At 36.1% G+C, this 23674-nt stretch overlaps 1 protein-coding gene across 4 annotated transcripts; it reads right to left on the bottom strand.

The window, feature by feature from the left end:
- Nucleotides 1–1766: 1766 nt before the first annotated feature.
- LOC105044297 (uncharacterized) lies at nt 1767–22220 on the bottom strand. 4 transcript variants are annotated; one of them, XM_073255270.1, is made up of 19 exons: nt 22064–22164; nt 21936–21987; nt 20197–20421; nt 19849–19915; nt 18540–18723; nt 17916–17961; nt 17599–17760; nt 15209–15445; nt 14734–14798; nt 10885–10945; nt 10681–10798; nt 10527–10608; nt 9958–10030; nt 9822–9883; nt 5014–5109; nt 3801–3955; nt 3228–3324; nt 2197–2274; nt 1767–2115 (listed from the first exon to the last, which is right to left on the bottom strand). In XM_073255270.1, the coding sequence occupies exons 3-19, from the start codon at nt 20288–20290 to the stop codon at nt 2008–2010; spliced, it is 1785 nt and encodes a 594-aa protein (XP_073111371.1). In that variant the 5' UTR covers nt 20291–20421; nt 21936–21987; nt 22064–22164; the 3' UTR covers nt 1767–2007. The 4 variants fall into 4 exon arrangements, with proteins under 4 accessions (XP_073111371.1, XP_010920439.1, XP_073111370.1 ...); XM_010922137.4 differs by lacking the exon at nt 21936–21987 and having other exon boundaries at nt 17599–17687; nt 17916–17968; nt 22064–22220; XM_073255269.1 differs by lacking the exon at nt 21936–21987 and having other exon boundaries at nt 22068–22198.
- Nucleotides 22221–23674: the final 1454 nt, after the last annotated feature.

The following is a 23674-nucleotide window of genomic DNA, read 5'->3' on the forward strand; positions in this document are numbered from 1 at the left end:
AGATATAACTTTTTTTCCAATGAGTAAGCTCACCAGACTATCTCACTCTAAACATCGTGTGAGAGATAGTAACTTACAAATAGAACCATGAAGTAATATTCAGCAAAATATGGCCTATTTGATCTTAGCTGTCCAAGTAATGAGAGATTTTATTGGTACATTATTAATGCATATAAATGATAATTGTTTTCCCTTTTTTTATTTGGATTGTTGAGGTTCTTCCGTTAAATTTATCCTACAAGTTGATGATATCCTAATTCATAGGTTTTTGTCAAACAAAAATTTAATAAGAAAAAATAATATACAAAACCGAGCTAAGCTGGACAAGGATTTGGCTTGGACAGCGCATAATGATACCGACCTTAACAAGGTTTTTGAGTATGAAAGGAAATAGATCATGCCTAATATAAGGTTTTCCAAAATTTTAAATAGGACCAATTCCAACCTAATTTGATTTTTGTGCAAAGAAGGGAGGCGATGGAAGCGATTTTTCTTCTTCGAAGATTAATAGAAAAGTACAAAGAAAAGAAACAAGATTTTTATATCATTATTTATTGATTTAGAAAAGCATAGGATAAAGTTTCCAAAAAACTGTATGAGAACTACCTTTGATAAGTTTCTAATTGCCATAAATTTACACTAAGGATCTACTCTAAATTTTTATTATTTTACACTAGTTACGGTTAAGCTTACTAAGCTTACTAGATACATTCAGAATGATATTCCTTGGTGCACGCTATTAGTGGATGACATTATTTTAGTGGATAAATTAAGGTTGTTATTAATCATAAATTGTTATTATGGAGGATTGAATTAAAATTTAATGATTTTAATTTAAATAAAACAAATATATACTATGTGGAATGAAATTTTAATAACATTTATATAAAGATGCAAACAGGTAAAAATTTAGAATTATGAAGCTTCTAAGCAAGATCATTTCCGATATTTAGGATCGATGATTTCTAAAGAATATAGATTGAAGAGGATGTTATTTATAGAATAAAAGTAGATTAGATATAATAAAAAAATCTAACGTACAATATCTATCAGGTTAAGGAAAACTTTTATGGAATGGTAATATAGCTGGTTATGTTTTATGGTACAGAACATTAAGCATTAAAAAATAGCATGCCTGCAAGATGAATATAGTCCAAATAAAAAGGTTGAGATGAATATGTGGTAATACAATAAAAAATAGAATAAAAAATGAAATAAAAATAGTACCAATTGAGAAAAGAATGATTTAAATGATTTTAACATATCCAATGTAGATCAAAAGATATATCAGTAAAAATGATGTGATACATATACAAGGGGGAAAAAAAAACTGAAAATCACACAGAATATAATAGTAAGAAAAGAATTTAATATCTCAACATCTCCCAAAAATATTAACCCTAAATCAAGCAAAATGAAGGAAAAAGATTCATATAGCCGACAACAACTAATGTCCAACTAGCACCAACCCAAACCCAATGTTTAGCCCAGAAAACTAGAAAGCATGGTCCACGGCCAAACTATCTTTAACAGAAGCTTTTAGGACTTTGGCTAGGCTTGGGCTAAAAATTAACATCCTTGCCCTATGGTTAGCTCTTCAAAAGCTTCGCTGTTAGCAGCGTCACATATTCAAAGATGCTTTAACGGGGTGAAGACGATTGTTTCTCAGCAATATGTCAACTAATCTGATGCAACATTAACTTGTTTTTCCCCCAATATCCTCCAGGACTCAAAAGTTAAACACACGGATTTTGTATCTCTTGCACTAAGGTTCAACCCAGCTTTTATCACATATATGTAACAAAGAAAATCAGGTAACAAGGCTTCATTCACATCTGGAAGTTATCTTGTTTCTTTATGAAAAAAAAAAAGTTATCCTGTTTCTGCGAAAAGCTATCATGTACCAAGCACATGTTATTGAGCCTTCTCACAAGAGTAAAGGGAGACGAATTCTCACAGCTTGCCATATCAGGGTGCAGAGACAAAATGGCTTCCTTCAAGTGAGTTTTATTGATGCACAAACTTGTCCAGTGCCGATATCTCCAGAGCTGCAAACTCTTTAACGGCAGCCAGCACAGCAAGCCCCAGCTTCACAGCATCCTCATTGCTTGGAGCCTGTAAAAACACGTTTAGATGGTGAGCATTCTGAAGACTGACAGTCCATTATCAGTAATTCCGGCAAAAGTAAGAGCCTGCCTCAATGTTCAGGGGCAAAACTGGATCATGAAGCGAAAGCCTCAGCAGGAACCAGCCACCATGGCCTGAGACCCTAACCTGTATAAGTATCATGAACAGATTAAATTTTTCTCGTACATACACTCTTGGAACCTGACGAATGTAAAGCAATCTTGAGCTGGTTGCATGTGCAACTGACTGTTTTCATGATCAACTCAATATTGCTAATAAAGACTACCATTACACTCCTGAATGAGGTTGCGAAAGCTAAAGGTTGGCTGTTCTTGCAGGTTGTAGAGCCTGAATCAAACCCAAAAAAGTATCCACATGAAATTCCTAACTTTACCATCTTAACATCCAGCAAGAACGGCCAATCTCATTTAAGGGCCACTATTAGAGCAACCCACAATGTGAATGTTTGTGAATGGTCCATAAGTCCCAAATTGCTAGATTATTCTCTCAATGCTTCTGAAGTAAACCATAAATTTGTAAGATGCAACCCAGATTCGCTATTCCAATCCCAGATCTTGTACTGGTACTATCCTATTATAATGTCAGTAGATGGTTTGGTACGATACGAGACAGTATACCAAATGTCGGTACGGTATAAGATAATATACTGGCAGTACGATACGTCCTATACTGGGTGGTATGGGGTGGTACGGCAAACCATGGATGCAACACATTAGGTTTCTAGACAAATGTTTACATGTTATGCTTAAAGTTTGGTAACAATTTCTGACCTGAAAAAAGCTTGGAAATAATTTACCACACTTGTTGATACATGAAAAACATGCTTTCAAGGACACCACAAGCTTAATTTAACAAGGTTGTTAAGATCATCACCGTAAGAAACAAATATATAACCACAAGGGACTACTACCAAACTAACTAATGAAACCCATGCGAATGGCAAGTAGTCTATGTTCATGTGATCAAGAGAATGAGGTAGTTATGAACTTATATAGTTCTAGGTATAGACTGACTCTTAATTTACTGCAGATAATAGCAGAGCCAGTATTTCTTAAAAAACTAAAAGATACTGGACATACGCCTTCATAGTTGATGGGTGCTTTTTGCAGCTTTGGATCTGAGCTAGTTGTGTTCTCCAAATGTTTTAGCACTGCCTCTCCATAATCACGGAAAGATCTGGATCATGCGTTAAAACAAGAAACTTCAGATTGTTAACTCTATTCTTAAAATAAAACACATTTGGGGCTATAGAATTATAGACTGAACTCTTTATAATATTTTCAAAAGCATGTTTAGCATGACAGTACTAAGGTCTTCTAGTTTGAAGAGTTCACATCTTTCAAACATTATGCTGCTACAATTGAAGGATAAGATTTTTGATAAATTGAAATTGCAAACATTTAATATCTAAGCATTATAGTATCACTGTTCAGCTTATTCAGCAAAGAGATTAAGTGGTAAGGTTCAGAAAAAGGACTACCATTTTTCTAAATTCTAGCAAGAGAGACTGGAATAAAAAGAAACATACCAAAAGCAGTAGTAAGAATCTTTGGGTCCAATGGAAAAAGGGGCTTCCAGAGTATGAGGTTTCAACCATTTCCTATCAAAGAAAGGTGGAAGAAAGATGCATCAGGAATTACTGTCTGACGTACCCTCCTTTCAGGTCTGCATGGTTCTGATCAATCTTCAATCTTAGTTCCACTGCCACAGCAGCTTCCTCCAGGCCCTCTATCAGGTTGGTCAGAACTTTGCTACCACTATCCGAACCAGAAGCTCTGGCAGAGGCAAGTTTGTTTAAGAGTTTGACCTGCAGAAAATGGCAAATCTTACAAAAGAGAAGGGAAAATGGCATTTTAAAGAGTGCCCAAAACCGTTTGTCTGCTGATTGGGTTCCACGCCGGAGGAGACATCTAGAAATTGTTCAAATAATTGATACAAGAAATGTAGCTACGAGGACATGATAGTAGAAACAGTTACGGGAATTGACGTCTAATTGGCCAGCCTTATTTCATGGATATGGCTCATCTTTATAGATCAATTACGAAGCAACAAGTTGAAATAATTTTTTTATGACCAGGTTTCAGTCTGATGCCAACGTTTCTGTGAAATGATGTTAGCCAACAAAGTTCTGCTGCCCTTATGATGACTCGATTAGTGTTCATCACCTAGGAGCCCTCATCCCCCAGGCTTCCTCAAGGTCAACTTTGACGGTAGTACGATGGATGGCGGTAGTAGAGGAGGTTCCAGGTTGTGATCAAAGGCCTGGACTCTAGGTTTGTTGCAGCCGGCAGGTATCCGATTTTTGACACTTCTATCCCAAGTGTGGAATTGAGGGCAGCATAGGCAGGGATTAGCTACGCCCGGTGTGTTTTGGGGGATGATTCTATTTTCATGGAGGGTGATTGCTACGGTGATAGGCTAGATCCTCAACCACAGTTCGGAAGCTGGGACTCATCCTTTGCTGTGGGATATTTGGAGTCTCACCAGGGAGGGTACTTCCTTTCTTGTGTTGCATGTTTATTGTGATGCGAATGGAGGTGCGGACTGGGTAGTGGCCTTCGTAGCTGAGCATTCTAGGACAGTGCTATGGACCGATCTGGCGTCTACTCGGATGGGCCTTCAGAATGTTTTACTTTTTGATTTCTTTGGATGTATTCATGCTGGACTAGTGTGAATTGCCCGTCTTAGCAACCAAAAAAAAAAAGTTCTAGCAAAAGAGGGGCTTGACATAATAACCAGGCCCTATTGATGGGAAGGACCTTGCGGTCATGCATCTTAAGGTCAAAAACCAGCATACAAATTACTCGATGGTTCAAGTAATCACAAGGCACAATTAAAAATTCCCTAGTAAATAGTGATACTCACCATGAGGTATGCTCCATCATCAAGCCAGTGATTCTCCTTCAAAGCTCCATGGCCACTAGTTTCAATTGCCAAATGTGACTCTTCACCAATAGAATTCTGCCATTGTTTTGCAATTAATTAGATCATTCTGCCGGTGCAGTGATGGTTTAATGGGCTGTGATACTTTTAGGGGAAAAAAATACAAATGACAAAGTCAAATTTCAAAGTGAAATGAATTGAGTGCTGACATAAGGGAACATACTAAGGAAAATTATTTAATGCAGTTTGAATCATAATTGAAATACAACACATAAACTGCACGACGCAACATTAAACAAAATCATTTCAGTAATCCTCTATTCTGCTTTATGAGATATAATTTTAATTGAACAATGGAGAAAACAAAACATAAGCAGCTCATGATCTTGACAATATGGTATACCTTTCTCATCGAAAAACTACAGATTGGACTGTTAACATGTGCAGGCATATAGAGTAAAATAGCTTTTACCAAAGGTAAGGTAGACCAAGGAATTTAAGGCCCAACTTGGTCGGACTGATGTTGGGAAGGCCCAAATATGGGTTTTTGGGTCATTGTATTTCGCTGCGCTCAAAATATGTGATCTGACAGAATTTTGATCCAGACCCAAGCAGACTAAAAACTACAGTGGCAAAAGTTGGCCTGTTATTTAACATCATAAATAATCATAAAACATAAATTACTATTACATTAATATATTATATGTTTACTACAAACAAAATATATAGCTCTATAACACAAATTTCTCACCCCTTGAGAAATATCTCCGCCCCCTTCTCACTCCAGTCTTCTTCCCCATCTGTCGACCTCCCTCACCTCCACACCCATTCCCCTATCTCTAACCTCCTTTGAAGATCTAGGAACACTGTCTTGTGCCAAATTAGATATATTGTCTCCAAAAGTTTTTAAATTATCAGTACTGAACCCCATACTTTTTTTTTATTGGAATGGTACAGCGTTGATATAGTAAAAGGTACTGACAATATGGACCAAAACTAAAACCGTGAAAGAATAAAAAATTGCCAGCATGGATCCATTGACACCATGTGAATGGACTGGTACAGCTGGTTTAATGGTGCTTGGTAGACTGCTCAGGTGTCCCAGCACCTATACAAGTATGTGTTGCATCGAAACAATATGGTACCAGCCAATTCCTTAGTCTAGCCTTAGAAATGATAGATTATGCTTATACATGTTTCGTTAATTTATCTTAAAATATGTACAATAATTCTTTATCCAAGACATCCTTCACTAACTTCTTCTACATGTTCTACTTATGTGTTAAAAACATTCAGTTAATCTTTTTAAGCATAGGCAAAATCCAAGTCTGATTAATGTTTTAGAGAGCAAATTGGTCTAGACCAAACATATGAAACAAACTCTACTTAACTTTTCAAAGATCAGATATGTAGACCAAATTTATGAAACAACCTCTTAAACATATATGTGGTTGCTCAAATAGCTATGCAGTATCAACATGTTAAGCCAATGTTTTCTTAATTGACCATTTAAGCACCATTTGATATGTATGAGTGATGGGTAAGTCTACTTAACTATGAATCAATGTTTTGAAACATAGAATAGAAACTTACCTGTTTTGTATTATGGATAGATGTGGTAATGAATCAAGTCTAGTTTGCTCGCATATGAAACCTTGATCCACACTCAACATCAACTCAAGATCCTTCAACTGAAGGTTGCCCAAATGTTGACCCCCATGACCAAACTAATCCAAATCCCACTTCACCCCGCATATCCCACAATGAATCTGAGCCAACACTTAACACTCTCAATGCCTCCATTCCAAGGTGCACAAAAAACAAGTAGCATAAAAAAGAGATCAACCACTATCGAAGTTTTTACCCCAAGGTCATGACTTGACCCAGTGTTCCAAAATGTGGTGCATACTACTGCAGAGATTGCATATGCATGTGGTCCCTTGACCACATTGTATTTCCTAATATGCAGTACTTATGTGGTTATACTACAAATGCACCAAAAAGGCGGTCCACTTAGAATTGTGCACTGCATATATGACCTGCTTATTAGCATATAATTGCATATCTGAGCCCACTTAGCATTCCAAAGCTACATATACAATTGATTCTTATGTGGAACCATATATGTGAAGTGGGTTTAAGCTGATGGTTAGGTTTAATAAGGGCTCTAGGTGCCCTAGGATGGCCGTACGGGTACTAATAGTGCTAAAATATCGATTGTCTTATAGTTATATACTAGATATTAGATATCGAATAACAAACATTAATTCCTAGTTGTCATTGTTATTAACATTGTTATTATCCATCTAAAAAAAAAAATATTATCACTTTTTCCTCCCTCATCTAGGAAGATGTTTGGAAAATAAGCATGCAAACTTTCATACGTTTAATTATTGATATAAGATTATATTAGATCTATAGACCAATATGTTGTCACAATTGGTTTTGTGTTTCTAGTTAATACTATTTCCTTTCAAGATGTTGCATAGCATTTTAGTATACATAAGGATGCTAAGAAATCTTATTGGTAACAGAATCCAGGCTTTGTTGTCACAATAATTCATTCCAGTAGCCTTATTGGCGAGTAACAGTCCACCACCCTCCAACTAGATAAGTAAACAATAGGCATTATTTCTATCTATATCTCTCTATATTGTTGACCTTTCTTTCTTTTTGATTGTCCTTATGTTTTCCATTATCTATATTTTTTGTTATGCATTCTTTTATCAGCCACTGTACGTACAACTCGCCTTGTATGTTACATCATCATCCTCATCATCATATTTTACTTCTATTACATCTACTCTAAACCTACAACACCTGCTTTTCTACTCATACTTTTGCTCCTACTGCAAAATTCAATAACATTATATATTCCTCTCAATAACATACAAATTTCTGACATTGTTGTATGCAGCAGTTTATTATTTATAATATTTTCTTCTAAAAAAGGCATGTTTATTTTAAAACTACAAATGAATATTTAAATCAAGGACTCAAGTCCTGGTGGGGGAAGTCCCATAGGATACCGAGACAGGGTACCATCTCAAGTGTCAAGATAGGACCATCCTGCCTTTAACCCAGCATCCGAATTGGCATATCTAGAGACATTCTCTGTCCCAAGTGTTAAGAAAGAGTGGGGTGGCGAAGTGTCCCATTCTATGAGAAAATCGGGACAGTCCCATCCCATGGGATTTAAAACTTTGGTTTGAACCGCTTTAAATACTAGCTTATTCACTTAAAAATTGAAGAGCATTTAACAAAAACTGAACCATTTTGATGACCATGATTTAGACATTAACTTATGGCTATACTATAATATTTAAGGCCAATAATCTTAACCTATAAAAAATCAAATATTTTTTTTGGTAAGTTAAAAAAAAAAAAAATCAAATATTCAACACTCATCCATATGTATCAGTACCTAGCATATGGTATCATGTCTGCAGATTCTTGGAACAAAGAGATGCCTACTAATCATCCATGCTGCCTCTCTAGAGAAGTATCAAAGTAATACACATGTAGTGATATGAAATGGTCCAAACTTGTGCCTTGCTTTCTCATTTTATCCTATACCCAATCATTATTTAAAACTTTGTATCAATTAGAGATGGTTTTCAACTCTTCCTTTCTTTCTTGGCTTGAGGATTTGAAAGTCCAATTTACACATTGAATATGGTAATGACAAGAGCTTGTTCTGCTTAGATTAAAGTCCTGTTTGGATGCAGCGTGGAGGGCCAATAAGAAAAGAAGGGAAGAGAGAAAGAGGAGAGACTGAGAAGGTGGGTTTGGAGAAAGGAGCAATACCAACTCTGTTCTCTCCTAATAAAACGAGGGATATTGCTCTCTCCTCACTTTCTTCTCTCCTCTCCAATTCTCTCAATCCAAACAGTGTAAAGGTTTGATGTCAAGTAACCTATAATATAGAACTTTCTCACAATACTACCACTATATGAACTTCACAGCATATTACTCTCTCTTCATTTTCTCTTCTCTCCTCTCCAATTCTCTCAATCCAAATAGTGTAAAGGTTCGAAGTCAAATAACCTATAAAATAGAACTTTCCCACAATACTACCACTATAAGAACTTCACACAGCACCAGCAGTATGAGTAACATGATATTTTGTGTGTGAGGTGCAAAACCCGTTGTTCCCCGTATTTCTTTACCATGAAATTTGAGTTGTTTGTGTCATTGGTGCCAACACAAGACTATGTAATGTTAGTTTATATGACAATTTACTTCACAGGCAATCTACACAAATATCTAGGACAATTTATGAATCTACATATTTTTAAGTTTATTGAAAAATCAAGCTTATTGTTCATAACATGACATGCACTAGTATAAAGCAACTAACATTGATCTATGTAGAAAAACTTAGATGACATGGTCTATTTTAGCATGTTAGTTGCCAAACCCTTTCAAGGCTAGCATATCCTTCTGCATCAATGTGTGCCAAATTGCCAATTGTTGTCACATAATGACAAAATACTCCTACATTGCTGACCCCTCAAACAGAAGCAAGCATGATTTGTGAGACTAAAATCCTGTTAAAGATTAGAGTTAAGATGATGGCTGCTAACATTTAGAAACTTGCCCCGACAAACCATATGGCCATATACTCACTACATGCCTAAGTTTTATTAAAGAAAATTTGTGCTAGGAGAAGAAATGTGATTCATGGTTACATCAAAAAAAGGCATCAAACCTTGCACCAACATCTACCGGCACACATTAAAAAAAAAAAGCACATAACGTAAATAGTGTTTAACAACTTCAAGTCTTACCAAGCGAACTGCTTCATCAATGACATTTTTGTAACCTCTTTTGAACCGGTGATGCTTTCCTCCTGTAAGATAACAAAAGAAATCAGTACATACCATCTTTACCATCTGAAGTCCTTATATAACACTGATTACTTACCAAGTTTCTTTTCAATAAATGCAGTCAAGCCATCCGAAGTTACGCAATCAGTAACAATAGTAGTTCCTGGATGCTACTTGCAAGAAGACAATTACAGAAAAGTACATGCCTACTGTCATAAACATTATTCAGCATATGAAACGCACAAGAGAAAAGGTTTTTACATCTTGATATATCAGTTATCATAGTGAGTGGCCAAGAACTGAGGAATTGGGATCTTTGTTTATCTCAGCCAATGTAGTAAGTGGGAAGATTTGGAGGGAACCAAGATTTTCCAAGATCTCAGCCAATATTTTTGGACCAAGATTTTGCAATTTTGTCCGATATGATAAATCCAGGATTAGGAACTGCATCTAAGCATTGATTTCAAGATTTACTTATTAAGAAAGTCTATTTAAGGAAGCAAAACAGTTATTGGAAAATATTGGGCAATACGAATATATTGTCTCAACTGATATCTCAGGTTTTGTCAGTTCAGCCAAGATAATAAGACTGAGCTTTATACGTACATCGAATCGGGTGGTACACAATACCAATAAAGATAAAAAATTTGAGAGTGAAAGACTTACTTCCTCAAGTACCAAAGCCGACATTAAAGCAATCAATCGATTACGGTTGATCTCATGGCCAGTGGAATCTACTGCAGCAGATCTGTAGGAACTTTTTTATTAATGACCAAGTTTGAATTATGACAAACAGCAAGATTAAGATATGCATCACCACCTGTCAACATCCGTATCAAATATGATACCTAAATCTGCCTTATTCTGCAGGACAGCCTGGGTTATTGCTTTCATTGCAGCTTTATCCTCAGGGTTGGGAATATGGTTTGGAAACATACCTAATGCCCAAAAAAATAAATTGATACATTCAAACCATTGCACCATGAGAAACAGTATAATCAGACAAATACGGTCAACTGTTTACCATCTGGCTCCAAAAACTGACTGCCAATAGTAATTGCACCCAAAGGTTCAAGCACCTTTCCCTGACAAAAGCATTAATATGAGCAGACAAAACTAGCAATGTACAATCACATGGCTAACTTGCCCATGAATAAGCTGATAATAGTTTTGAAGCCATCTATGGGTTTGTTTGATAATACTAGGGCACAGAACATATAAACATACCATCTAGAATTACGAATGCGCAGGTGAGAATGAAGTGACTATATGCACCTAAAAATGTATAATATGCATCTGTCAATAAATAAGATATATTGTGAGGCAAGACTGAATAATAGCTTAACACACTTTGGTTCATTTTGGCTAAGGAAACCGCCATCTGGTTAGTTTCATTAGCAGTAATTTAGTATCATGATTATAGTAATAGTTAGATGTAACTTAGATGCAATTAGTTTTGTGGTGATAGCACCAATGTTGGATGAAAAGAAGCCGTATCACATTCCACATTTGCTCATTACATTAGTATCTCACATGAATGATACATTGGAATCATTAATTAAGAAATCTTCTACAAAGAGTCATTTGATTGAACAGATCTATTTACAGTTGTATGTGTTAAATATGATAAGGGAGTCTACACAGCAAAGAAAGTTGATTAGATCAGTCATATAACTTGATCCACAGCATTATTCCTCACATAACAATGGATTCACAGGTGCAGGGAAAAAAAAAGAATTTAAGTATCATTCTCACCATTGAGTAGTGATTAACTAGTGGACATGCAAAGGAAGCAATGTGTAACTTCATACTATAAGTTGCTACTGTTTGGCACGTGCCTTGCACGTGCTTTAATCAGGAGCTGCAATAGTAACTCTGCACAGAAGCATCTGGAATATAGTTATAGAAAATAATTTATAAAAGAAAACATGGAAAGGTCAAATTCCATCAAGCAAGCTAGACTCTAAGCTTTCCTCCTAAATATAGAAAGATTATAATCTACCCATTATTTCTTTTTTCTTTTCTTTCCCTGCACAAGAGATGTGTATGGCAACTGGAGATAAGAGCTAAAGATACCTATCAAGAAGACATAGAAAGTGAAGAATACATGGATATCTTTGATGTAGTGTAAGAATACCAAGTTCATCCTCCGCATGTAGCAGGTTGTTACTTAAACCTGGTGTTATGATGACACAAATTTAGACTTTTGCATGGGGACCGCATACGTGCATTAAGATAATAGCTCCAAGAATTGAATCACATTTGATGATAATTAATAATTGTCAAGTGAGTCTAACTCTGTGGATGCTTTTCAGCACTGCCTTCAATTTTTTCATCCATCTCATACACCATCAAACATTATTTGAAGTAGCAATGATGTGTTCAAATAAAGTGGGTAGGTACATCCAGCAGATTTTTTTACCTTTGCAAGGCTATTCTTGAAATTGGTAAGACCACCCCAAACTTTCAATCCAGCTATCTTAAAAGGTAACACCTTTTGCTTTTGCTGTAGCAGCAGACAGTTTGTACAGATTTCAAGTGCTATGTCAATGTCAGAGGACTATAACACACCTAAAGCTTATTATAAGCTCATGTTTTAGAACAAGTACATTGTCCTCTTGGTATCATCCTGAAGAATGATTTGTCGGATTTCTTGCAACTCATTCCACAAAAAAGATTCTTATCTTCCCTAATGCATTCCTTTCCTGAGTAGTAGACCCATCACCCACAAAATTAACTTCATTTGATCTAATTAAGCCTGTGATGTAGAAGAACTATTAACAATGAAAAAGGGGAAACTAGATAGATTCATGATACGGCAAACCTACAAATGACCTAAAGTTTCAGTGTCGATGATGGTAATATCGATGCTCGACTTGAAATGACTGCGCTGAAAAGTTGAGGTCATTTCTGAGTATGTCAACTCGTGAATCTGCTCTTTCTTGTTCCACAGATGATTTTTTTTTCCTTACATCACAAGTTATTTTCAACCAAAAGATGAAAAGAAGTGGTTAATATTGAGGCTAATGAGATTGTTACTTGGGTCACAACGCTTTGGATATACGAGATTTGTGTAGAATTATGTTGAAGAAATAACTCTGTCAAATGCAACAAAGAAGGCAAAATATATCCATCACACAGAGCTAGTCATCAATTTTGGGGATGCCAAAAGCCTACAACTCGCTCTCATAGGCACTAGAAACCTTGTAAAGGTTGTGAGCTGCCAATAGCAGAAACAAAATGTGTTTCTTAAGAAAGTTGGGTTGGAGCATGAAGGCAGCCTTACAAATTTCGAAGTACCACTATGCAAGGGTTTGAAAAGCTATTGCACATATGTACTCATACACCACTAACCATTCAATTGCGTTTATGAAAACATCAACCCACTTTATGAAGATTTCACATACTATTGCAAAGAACGTATCACAACATATGAGATTTACGAAAAATGATGGTAGCAAGGTTTTAAATCCCGTGAGATGGAGGTGTCCCGGTTTCTCCATAGAACAGGATGCTCCGCTTTCCCATCCCAACAGTTGTCCCGATCATGCATTCTGATAGATATCCTCCATCTCTCTCCCTTTCTTTCTTTTCTTTCTTTTTCTTCTACCTTCTTTCTTTCCTTTTTTTTCTTTCTTTTCATCATCCCTTTCTTTTTTTCCTTTTTCTTCTTCCTTCTCTTTCCTTTCTTCCTTTCCTTCATTTCTTTCTTTCTCCCTTCCTTTCTTTCTTTCGTTTTTCTTTTTCTTCCTTCCTTTCACTTTTCCCCTTTTCCATCTTTTGTTCTTTATTTTCTCTTTCTTCCTCCTTTCTTCCTTCCCTACATGGATGGGTTTTGGAGTCCTGATCCCGTTTTCTCACATGAACAGGCCAGGACAGCCGGGATGCCCCTATCCCGTTGGGACATAAAATCTTGGATGCTAGTGTTAGATGGTCCATGGAGCTAATCTCACATGGTTTTTCAGATAATCAAGTCAATGCATTCAATATTGATGTCTCATTAGACACTATAGTGATAATGACCGGTGATTTCATAAGCGAAAAATAGCATCTGTGATATATATCTTGTGTGTTATTTATCTTTTATGTTATTTACCACTTTCAATTTGTAAGGGAACTAAAATTTTCCATAATAATACTAGGCAATGCAAGCAACACTAACAATAACAACAATGATTTGAGTGATAAATTTACATTGAAAAGAGAACTTTAGGAATCTCTATATTTATGTATTTACCCCTTCAAAATTGAAAACTGCACATGTAACCATCGAAAAAAGGGAAACATGCAGCGATAACCATCGAGTTTAAGAAACACTCGTGGGTATCAAAATTCAAGAACTGAATTGTTTACCAGAACACCCTTTCCATCAATTTCCACCAACCCCAGGATCCATCTTCTCTAGGGATGCCCTTGCATCCCTCTAGTTTGGGGCTATAGAGTTATTCCATGTTATGTTTATCAAATTGACAAAATCTTTTGCTTCCATCTTCAGATCATCATGTGTAATAACTTAATATCTTGTCCATCTGATTTTTTTTTTTGTTTTCGGTGAATCAACTTTCATTATCAAACAACATCTATGATTGATGAAAAGTTTTGCTCATTGAAAATATTTTACTCAAAATCGCTTTACTTTTGTGTTGTTGATAAAAGAAATTAATACAATAGCTCAATAATTTGTTGTCTTTCATCATCAAACAATATCTCAAAATACGTCCTGTGATAGTGAGTTTGTGCAGTCATCATTTTGAACTTCTTAAAGCTCGAATCCTATTGTTATTCTTATGGATTTTGTCTGGATACATGTTTTGCATTGCATTCATTACATCTTCGGTGCTACATTTCCATAACTACAGGAAGAAGAAATTACCGCAAAAAATCCACCTGCTCCATTCCCTGCATCCACAATTACATGAAATCCCTCCAGTGGCTTCTCTGAAATTAATGGTTTAAAAAGATCAGTAAATCAGTGGCAAATGCTAAGAGGACATTTTTTCCAATATGAGTTTGACTGTGAGTAACAAGTCCCTATTATATGATCCAACACATGTAGACACCCTCCCTTCCAATGAAAAATCGATAACTTATGAAAACAGGATCAAAATGAAATTAGCCTACAATGGCAATAATAGATTATCTCTGCCCTAGATTTTATAATGTATAACCACTCCCCCACAAGCCCCCACCTCCAAAAAAAAAAATCCCCCCAAAAAAGAAGATTTGTAATTTAGGAACATTGTATGCACTAAATGAACATTATTTGAAATCCCAAATTGTTGTCTGAAACCCAAACAGACAAAAGCAATTTTGTGCTAAATAGCTTTAACATATGAGAAAAAGCATACCTATGTTCCCTGCAGCTTTACGAACTGCAGCTACAAGATCAGAAGTGTAAACTGCCATATAATCCACCTTTCTAACAGCTGCATTTGCAGCTTGTTCTGATTTCTTCAGACTTTCATCTGTGAACTTCTCATATATATTTGCAGCATGCTCCAAGATGTCTTTGATGTCAGCTTTTCCAAGTCCACCAGTATTAGTGAAAAACTTAAAGCCATTGCGATTATAGGGAAGATGGCTGGCTGCACACAAGAAATCATCTCCATAAACCTGAGTAAGCTGATTGACATTATATAGCAAGATCTCAGGGCAAATATGAAGATGTTATGAAATGAGATGATGAAAATCCTTGAGATGGTATCATTTCAAGAAAAAGGTTAGAGGCCTACCCATCAAATGGATTTTGATTAGACAGGTTTCAAAGTGGAGAAAGTCAAGAAAACTGGATAGCAATGTCAAAAAATGATATGATGAAACTCAAAGATAATGAAATGCCCTCAATGGGACTAGGTGGAGAAGCAAACATAAAAAAACAAACCATAAATTGGTGAACAGTTCTTCTTAACAATGATTATGAGAATGTTCTTAACACAATCCACAAAAATCCTAATTCAAGAATAGCTGCTGCGCCTTGAATGCAGGTAGATAAACTTATTTCAACTGATCTTCAGCAACATAATTCCAGAAAATTTGATACCAACCGATGTGACAAGTTGCAAGATACTGATGCGCAGCTGTGCCACAAACCCAGTTTACTCAAGTTCTGAACCTGTGGGGCACTTGCTATCATGCCCCTTAATGCACGAGTCAGCTGTACCCAGTTTGCACTTGAAGATGCAATGTTGTCACAATCTAAGGTTCAACCTAAGGAGAATATAACATCGCAAAAATCCAAAAGATAGTCAATGATTGAAGCTATCCATAAACGAGCCGCAGCCCATGGTGTCTTGATTTAGACAAGTGAAATTCAGTTTCAGTTTAATAATTTGGTGGCTTCAGTAGTTTTGGCAATTCAGCTAAAATACAAAAAGAAAAAGAAAGAAAAAAAAAGAGAGAAGCATTAAAAGAGGATAATTTAACATGTTAAGAAAACAAAGTATAATATATCGGTGTTTTCAAAAAGCGGCTGCAGTAAGTAGACAATCAAGGGACTGCACAGCACATATGCAGTATATTGGCCACATATGCAGTTACTAATTTTGAACTATTTAAAAATAAATATACAAGTACAAATAAAAACAACAATGGTGATATTTTAATGGATGAATGATAGCATTATTAATAACAATAACAACAAATAATTAGTGCCTATAATTTAGTATCTAATATACAATAGCAATTATTATAATATAACAAACATTTTAGCACTGTCAAATCAATCCCATATAGCCATATTGGGCTCACCTTAACAATCAGTTTGAAACCTGCTTCAGCTATGTGGACCCACATAAGAATGGGATGTATATGTAGCTCCAAAATCCGAAGTGGGCTCACATATTGTGGTGGCACTATCAAGGAAGCATGGAAGAGTTTCACTTCAGAGAAGGTAAAAGTTTCTGTTTGGTTATCAATGAACAATAGATTGCTGACAGCTGATAACTTGAAAAAAAGGAAATGGAACTGTAATGTTGTTTATGTTGTCGTGGACAAGATAGGAGAAGATAGATCATCTCTTTCTGAACTGCCCCCTATAGCTGATATCTGAAGCATTTTTGGCACTCTTTGAAGCTGTCTCAGAAGCCATCAGCTTGTTCAGATTTATGGGGACATTGGAAATTAAAGAGGATCAAAAAAACCCATAGTGAAATGGTTCAGATATGCAGATAGCAGCAGTATGACAACATGTTTGGTTAGAATGCAAACATAGAATATTCCAGGGCTGCTCTACTTCAATCCTCAAGCTCATCAGGAAGATAAAAAACACTATGAAATCCTGATGTGTGTTGATCCCTGAGAAGAAGCTAAAGGCTGCGTCCCACTTCTTCAAGTTGCTTAGAGTAAGGGGAGGGGTAACGGGTATCTGAGAGCTGTATCCCTGATGGGAGGAGATACTGTCTTTGCAGTGATGTAATCCTTTCTCTTCCTCTTCTTCTTGTACCTGCCTTCTTAATATCATCTAATAAAATCCTTTAGGCAATCAGTTCCTGTTGCTATCGAAAAAAATAATATAATAATAACTAAATAAATTCCAACATTGTTCTGATTTTCGCATTACTATAAAGGGCTCAATGTTGTTTTACCACTTTCTGCCATAATGCTGCAATATCTAGATTCATAACAAGCTTGAACAACAGAAAAAGAGAAAGGATTTATTAATGCCACTTATGTCAGAATTACATGATACCAAACAGTGACTTTATATTGTCTACATCTTCTTTTTAACATTAGAATATACCTGTTATCATTATGGATCCATCAACTGGACAAAGGAAATTCTCATCTTCTGTAAGTGTGCTATTGAACATTGCCGGTGTAGATGCCAATCTGCATACAGAATTGACACATATCAGCATAGCCTGTGCCTCATCCTTATTCTCTCTTACATGTTTCGAGAAACCTAGAGACAAGACATCAATTTTTACATCTTGGCTTTTCAGAATGCAGACAGTGAAAGCAGCAGTTGACAATGAATAGTTATATTCTATCATGGCTAAATGAACGACATCTAAATGAGAACAAATAATGAAGAGGAAGGATAATATTTCAACTCACCCATACTGAATAACCTCAACTCCAGCACTAGCAATTCCACGCGAAACTGCATCCTAGAAGTTGACCATTAAACTTCAATAATCAAATAATTAGCTCACAATTGACATGGATTGAGAAGATTAAAAATGTTTAGTACACTATTAATTTCTTAGTACTAAATAAGTTGAACAATTAAGAGCATCATGCCGACAGAAGCACAAGCTGCTTTATCATTATGAACAATTCTTTTTCTTACAGTTCATTCTTAATGCCATATAAATGAAATTGGGAAGAACCATATATGCAGCATTTGAACTCTGAATTTTCCAATTACTTAATTGTCTGTAACAAATGGAGTGTGTGTGTGCAGAAAACTAACACAAAAGAAGAGGGGAGTGAAAGATAAATGGCAGGACAAATGAGGAGGAAACACAGATTTAACTGAGCAATGTGTAACAATTAGCAATGCCTCTCCAAAATAGTCAGTGGATTAAGAGCTTGATGGATAGCTTGCATGTCTTAGCCTAACTGTAATTATTGCATGTCAAGGAACAAATCTTTGGAACCTAAATATTCAAGTCAATATTGTCTTCTAAAACTGACAAGATGCTCAAAAGGCATTAAAAAAAAAAAAAAGACAATAACCTGTAATTTCTGAGCAGATATCCGTGAATCATGTCCAATGGAGACTCTTAGACGTCTTGATTCAGCTGGTTTCTTTTTTTCCAATAACCATTCAGCAAAAGCAGCAGCTATAGCTTCCGTAGCAGGTTCAGTAAGATTGACAGGTTCCCTGACAACACCAGCAACAGCAACACCTCGAATATCACTGCAAAAAAAAGAAAAAAAAAAAAAAAAGAATAACATAAAGATGATCTTAGCTAACTGCAAGACAGAGATAAAAATAGACTGACAGAAATGGGCATCTCTCTGATCAACTGCTAGTAGAAAATGCAACATATAAACAGGGGAAAGAATAAACTATCTGCAGCTGCATCGTGTAAGTTTTTCCATGACAGTGTCAGTGTCGGGTCTGTTTGGTTGCTCAGGAAGTAAAAGAAGTTAGTAAGAAGGGAATCTTACTTCCTAGCTTTTCTTGAGAACAAAAAGAGAAGGAATAAGGTGAAAATGAAGGGCCAAAATTTACTCTAATACGCCTAAGATGTAGCCTGGCAAACTTGAAAGAAACTTCAAAACACAATAAAACAGGTCAGGCTAACTCTCCTATACACTGATCACCTTCTCGAATTATTGTGCAGATTTCTTGGTTCAATAAACATTTTTAGAAGAAAATAATTTGCGAGACATACAACCATTTATCCAATGCATACATGAACAAACATTCTGAGAAAAAACCACCTTATCATCTCAACCTAATCCTTGTGTTCAAATATCAACACTTAAGTTACCCAACCTTTACATATTGATTTAAAGATGTAACAATCTAGAAAACACGATAGTATTTTGAAAAAATGCTTGAGACAACGTAATTTCAGTACATGAAACAATATATATTGACAACAACAAAACATCTACACCTTGAAAAAATATATCCTTTAAATTAGAAACTATCTTTTGGAAACAGCACTAACTTATCTATGACACCACAGAACTTTAACTTGTCTGGCTCACACCATTTGATGTTTGCACAGAGTTACTAACTTTTCATAGTTCAGAGCATTTTGGATAAAAGATAGAACTAACCATCCTGCATCCACCCTGCAGGAGTCCATATCCCCCTTCCGTCACTCTGACAGAAATAGATAAGTAAACAATTTGCACACCATTTCTACTACCTGATCATTGTCAGATTCAACTGGTATAACTTGAAGACAGTTTTCCTAAGAGTTATCATGTTCAACTTGAATCACTTCAGTTGTATGTGGTTGGTACTTCGTACCTTGCAGGACATGACATTAAAATCAAATGATGTCAAAAGAGCAAAAAATTGTACCTTCCATTTTGAAGCTTGAGAAAGTCAACTTTTTCAGAGGATGAAATGGCACTTCTAAATTGAGCAGCTGCAAGAAAATTTATTAAAAGGAAAAATGAAACAAATAAGGCAAGCATAAGAAACAGGAAATAAACACTGACCAACAAAAGATAAAAACATTTTTTTTTTTAAAAAAATGTGCTATCAGAGATTTAACTCAACGAAAATTCTCTACATTAATGAAAGAAAGTAAAACAGATGTTCAATTACAACTAAATGCAAAATAGATCATGAAAGAACATTGTTTTGCGGTGAGGAACCTAAAGTTACACTTGATGTCAACCTGAATGTTGAGAGCCTAGAACAGACCATTGCAATAGATACTTGCTCGGTTCCCAAGATCAATCTTGTGTGGTGCTAAGGTCTGCGACTGGACGAATGATTTGTCAGGCCATGCTAACATCCACCCCTGCAAGGGATGTGTGCTGTGGATACTAAGAGCACAAGAATCACTGGGAAATCTGGGGAGTGATTGCCTACTCCATTGACAATGCTGTGCCAGAAATACATTTTGAGTACAACTCCCTGATATTGCTGCACAACATTTGGAAATTTATTAGACATATCTTGTGTTAGCTTAATCAATCATGCAACATCAAATGAGTGGTTTTTGTTGATAGACTAGACATTAAAGTTTTTCCGGTTGAATCTTTTTGATAACTACAGTGATTTTGTTATTAAAACCTCGCTAATAACAAACAAGAATAATGATAGAAATAAATTTGGTAAATTGATAGGTAGAAGATAATGACCGTGATGAAGATTAAAACAATTCCAACACTCCTATGCCTGCTAATAATGTTACCGACCATCATAGCAGTCAATGCCTTAGTCTATGATCAAACATCAGTAAAAGGGTAGCAGGATAAAAGAAACATATCTTAATTTCCGATAATTTCTTACAGGAGTCCAAAAAGTTAGCAGCCAAAGTCTCTTTTTTATGTCTATGCCCTCCTAGGATCCCTTTTTGGATTAAATTCTTTTCATGTAAAGTCTTCTGCTAAAGGCTTAGAATAAAAACTAAACTTCCTAAGGCTCTCCCATTTAAAGTTGACCAGGTACATCCAGCTAGCTGACATTACCTCCCACAATAAAAGCCACAAAAGGTTACCTCTAGAGACAAAACCTATATGATGATTTGTATAGAAGTTTATCGGAGGGATGCCCTATATACTCTTCTAATCAACAAAATAATAAAATCTGATTAACTAAGTAATTCGAGTTCAGGACTCAGCTCCATGATGGTTTGAATTAATTCATCTATTGCTGTAAGATTTTAAAAAGGCCTCGAACTTATTACTCCTTGCTTGGGGGTAAAAGGCTCGGTCCAAACTCTTAATTCTCATAATGAAGCAGAAGCTCCCGTTCTAATCACTATATGGAATTCACCACAAGATCATAGCTCAAATATGGACTCTACTTAGAAATCATAACCATAGAATTTTTTAATGTGTGGCATCAATACCATAAAAACCTCATCGTTGGTCTGCTAAATTATCAATTACATGCCAAAAATATACTAAATTTCCCGTAACATAACAACTCGAATTATAACTGCACATGGAATCCATATCAACAGAAAATCACTTTCTTAAGTGATCAAGAGCATATAAACCACGAAAATCAGGAACAATATTCAATATATCATTCACATGCAAAGGAATTTCATTAAACAACTCGATGAACGGAAATTTTGATAATGCTTTTATGAAGCCTTTGCATCACAGTAAAAGCCAACAAGGTAGCCAAAAGACACCATAAATGAACAGGTTCCTGTACAGAATGAGGAAATTCTAGGGTTTCGAATCAGTTTAAGCAGCCAAGATCCAGAATTTCCAGGATTTTCGCACGGCCAAGTCAAAATAACTTCTACAATGACCCTCATTGCAGAATCTTGATTTTTAAAGAATAAAAATTCATAAATCCAAAAAGAAAAAGGGTCCAAATATTCTATTTGCACCAAGGAAGAACAATCGAGCATCAGAGAGGTGGCTCGGGCAGCCAAGATTGCGAAATCTAAGATTTAAGCACAAACGGATCAGAATTACCCTACAACTGATCCCCTTTACAGAGATTTACTTGACAAGAATTTTGAAATCCCTGAAATGAAATATAGAAATCGAGTTTTCAGGATTCGAAATTATCCAAAAGGGAGCGGAGGAAACGACAGAGAGACCTGCCATCATATCCAGTCGGAGGTGAAGGAATCGACCGAAGGGCGCTTCCTCAGACGGAGGAGACGATAAGGGACGGGCAAGGGAACGGCTGATGAGAATAAATAGAGAGAAGAATCGGAACCGAATACTTGTAGCTCGAGGGGCGCCGCGCGAGAACAAGGGTATATCATAAGCTTCCGCATAAGTAACAAACACGTGGATAAATGTTAGCCGTAGGATTGGTGAATCTTTCTCAGGGGACCGTCTGCTCGATTCGTGGTCGTGGTAGGTGGGCCAAACTCGGATGTTTCATCTAGGCTCGTAGATGACTTGAAGTTGAAGTCTCCAGATTTTCGTACTAGTAACGGCGTTTGAAGCTTAGGAACTGCTTAAAAATTGACACGGCGATTACTACATGGGACAAATTGTACGACAAGATGGCGCTGCTAGTGCTGGTTGGGTTATTCAACGTGAATAAGGTATCATCCTGGGTATTGGATCTCCCAAAGCTGGCTCATACAAGAATGCCGAGCTGGCTGGACATCTGCCTGTCATGCTGGCACGGGCTGCAACCTTCAAACGAGATGGATCTAGTCGGCGGAAGGGTCATGGCCAATGGGCTAGACTGGTCATCGTGTATGCAAACCTATGTATCATCCTCTGATACCTAGTACGTTGATGGATTCTTGTCAAGATATGACATATTTATGAAAATGTTCAATAACTCAGCGAATTCTGCGCTTCTCGTGCAAACCTAGTATGGTCCCGGATGAGATGTGTTGTGGAGAGCTAACTACACCATGTCCCGGTTCGTATACTGAAAATGATTAAGTGCCATGTATCCAAGAAAGAGTATTGCCTAATTTTTTTGATGCAAAAAGAAAAAAAATCAAAACATTATTCTACCCATTTTAGGGGACCATGGTTCTCTGACACCAAAAAAGAGAAGCATGTCAAAGAACCATGGTCTCCTAAAATGGGCAGGACAGTGTTTTGATTTTTTTTTTTTTTTTGCATCTGTTGATCCATGACATTTGGATTTTCTTCCATCAATTCGTTGCATCGTCTATCCGATATGTCTATCGAAAGATGAATAGCGCAGCAGATTAGATTGCTATTTTTGTGATGGAGCATTTGGAGGATTGGCTTTGGAGATAAAAAAATATCTGTCTGTCAATTCTGTGGGATATTTTATATCTTGATCATTAAGCTGTTCTTGCATCAAAATAATATAACTATCCGTTTGTATCCAAAAAAAATAATAATAAAGACATACATACCAAAGCTTATCATATCAAAAAGAATGCAGGATTTGGGCTATACGAGTTTGACAACATTGGCAAAATGGATCTCGGAGAGAGATAAGAGGGTATGAGTTGGACTGCTGCCCGACAACAAGACTGGTGGATGAGCTGTTTGTTAGTTTAAACCCATATTTAATATTAAAAGCTATTATTTTTTTTAATTCTAATTTTTTTATTAAATAATTTGTATTGGCTTGAGTACAAATTTGATGGGGAATATAAGAAACACTATGGGCTTTTTTTTTTTTTTTTTTGGATGAATAGATTGAAATAAAGGACAAAACAGCAGGTGAAATAGTAAAGGAAAGAAGCTACAAAAGTGAAAGA

The sequence above is a fragment of the Elaeis guineensis genome, chromosome 4, assembly GCF_000442705.2.
Source record: "Elaeis guineensis isolate ETL-2024a chromosome 4, EG11, whole genome shotgun sequence".
NCBI lineage: Eukaryota > Viridiplantae > Streptophyta > Magnoliopsida > Arecales > Arecaceae > Elaeis > Elaeis guineensis.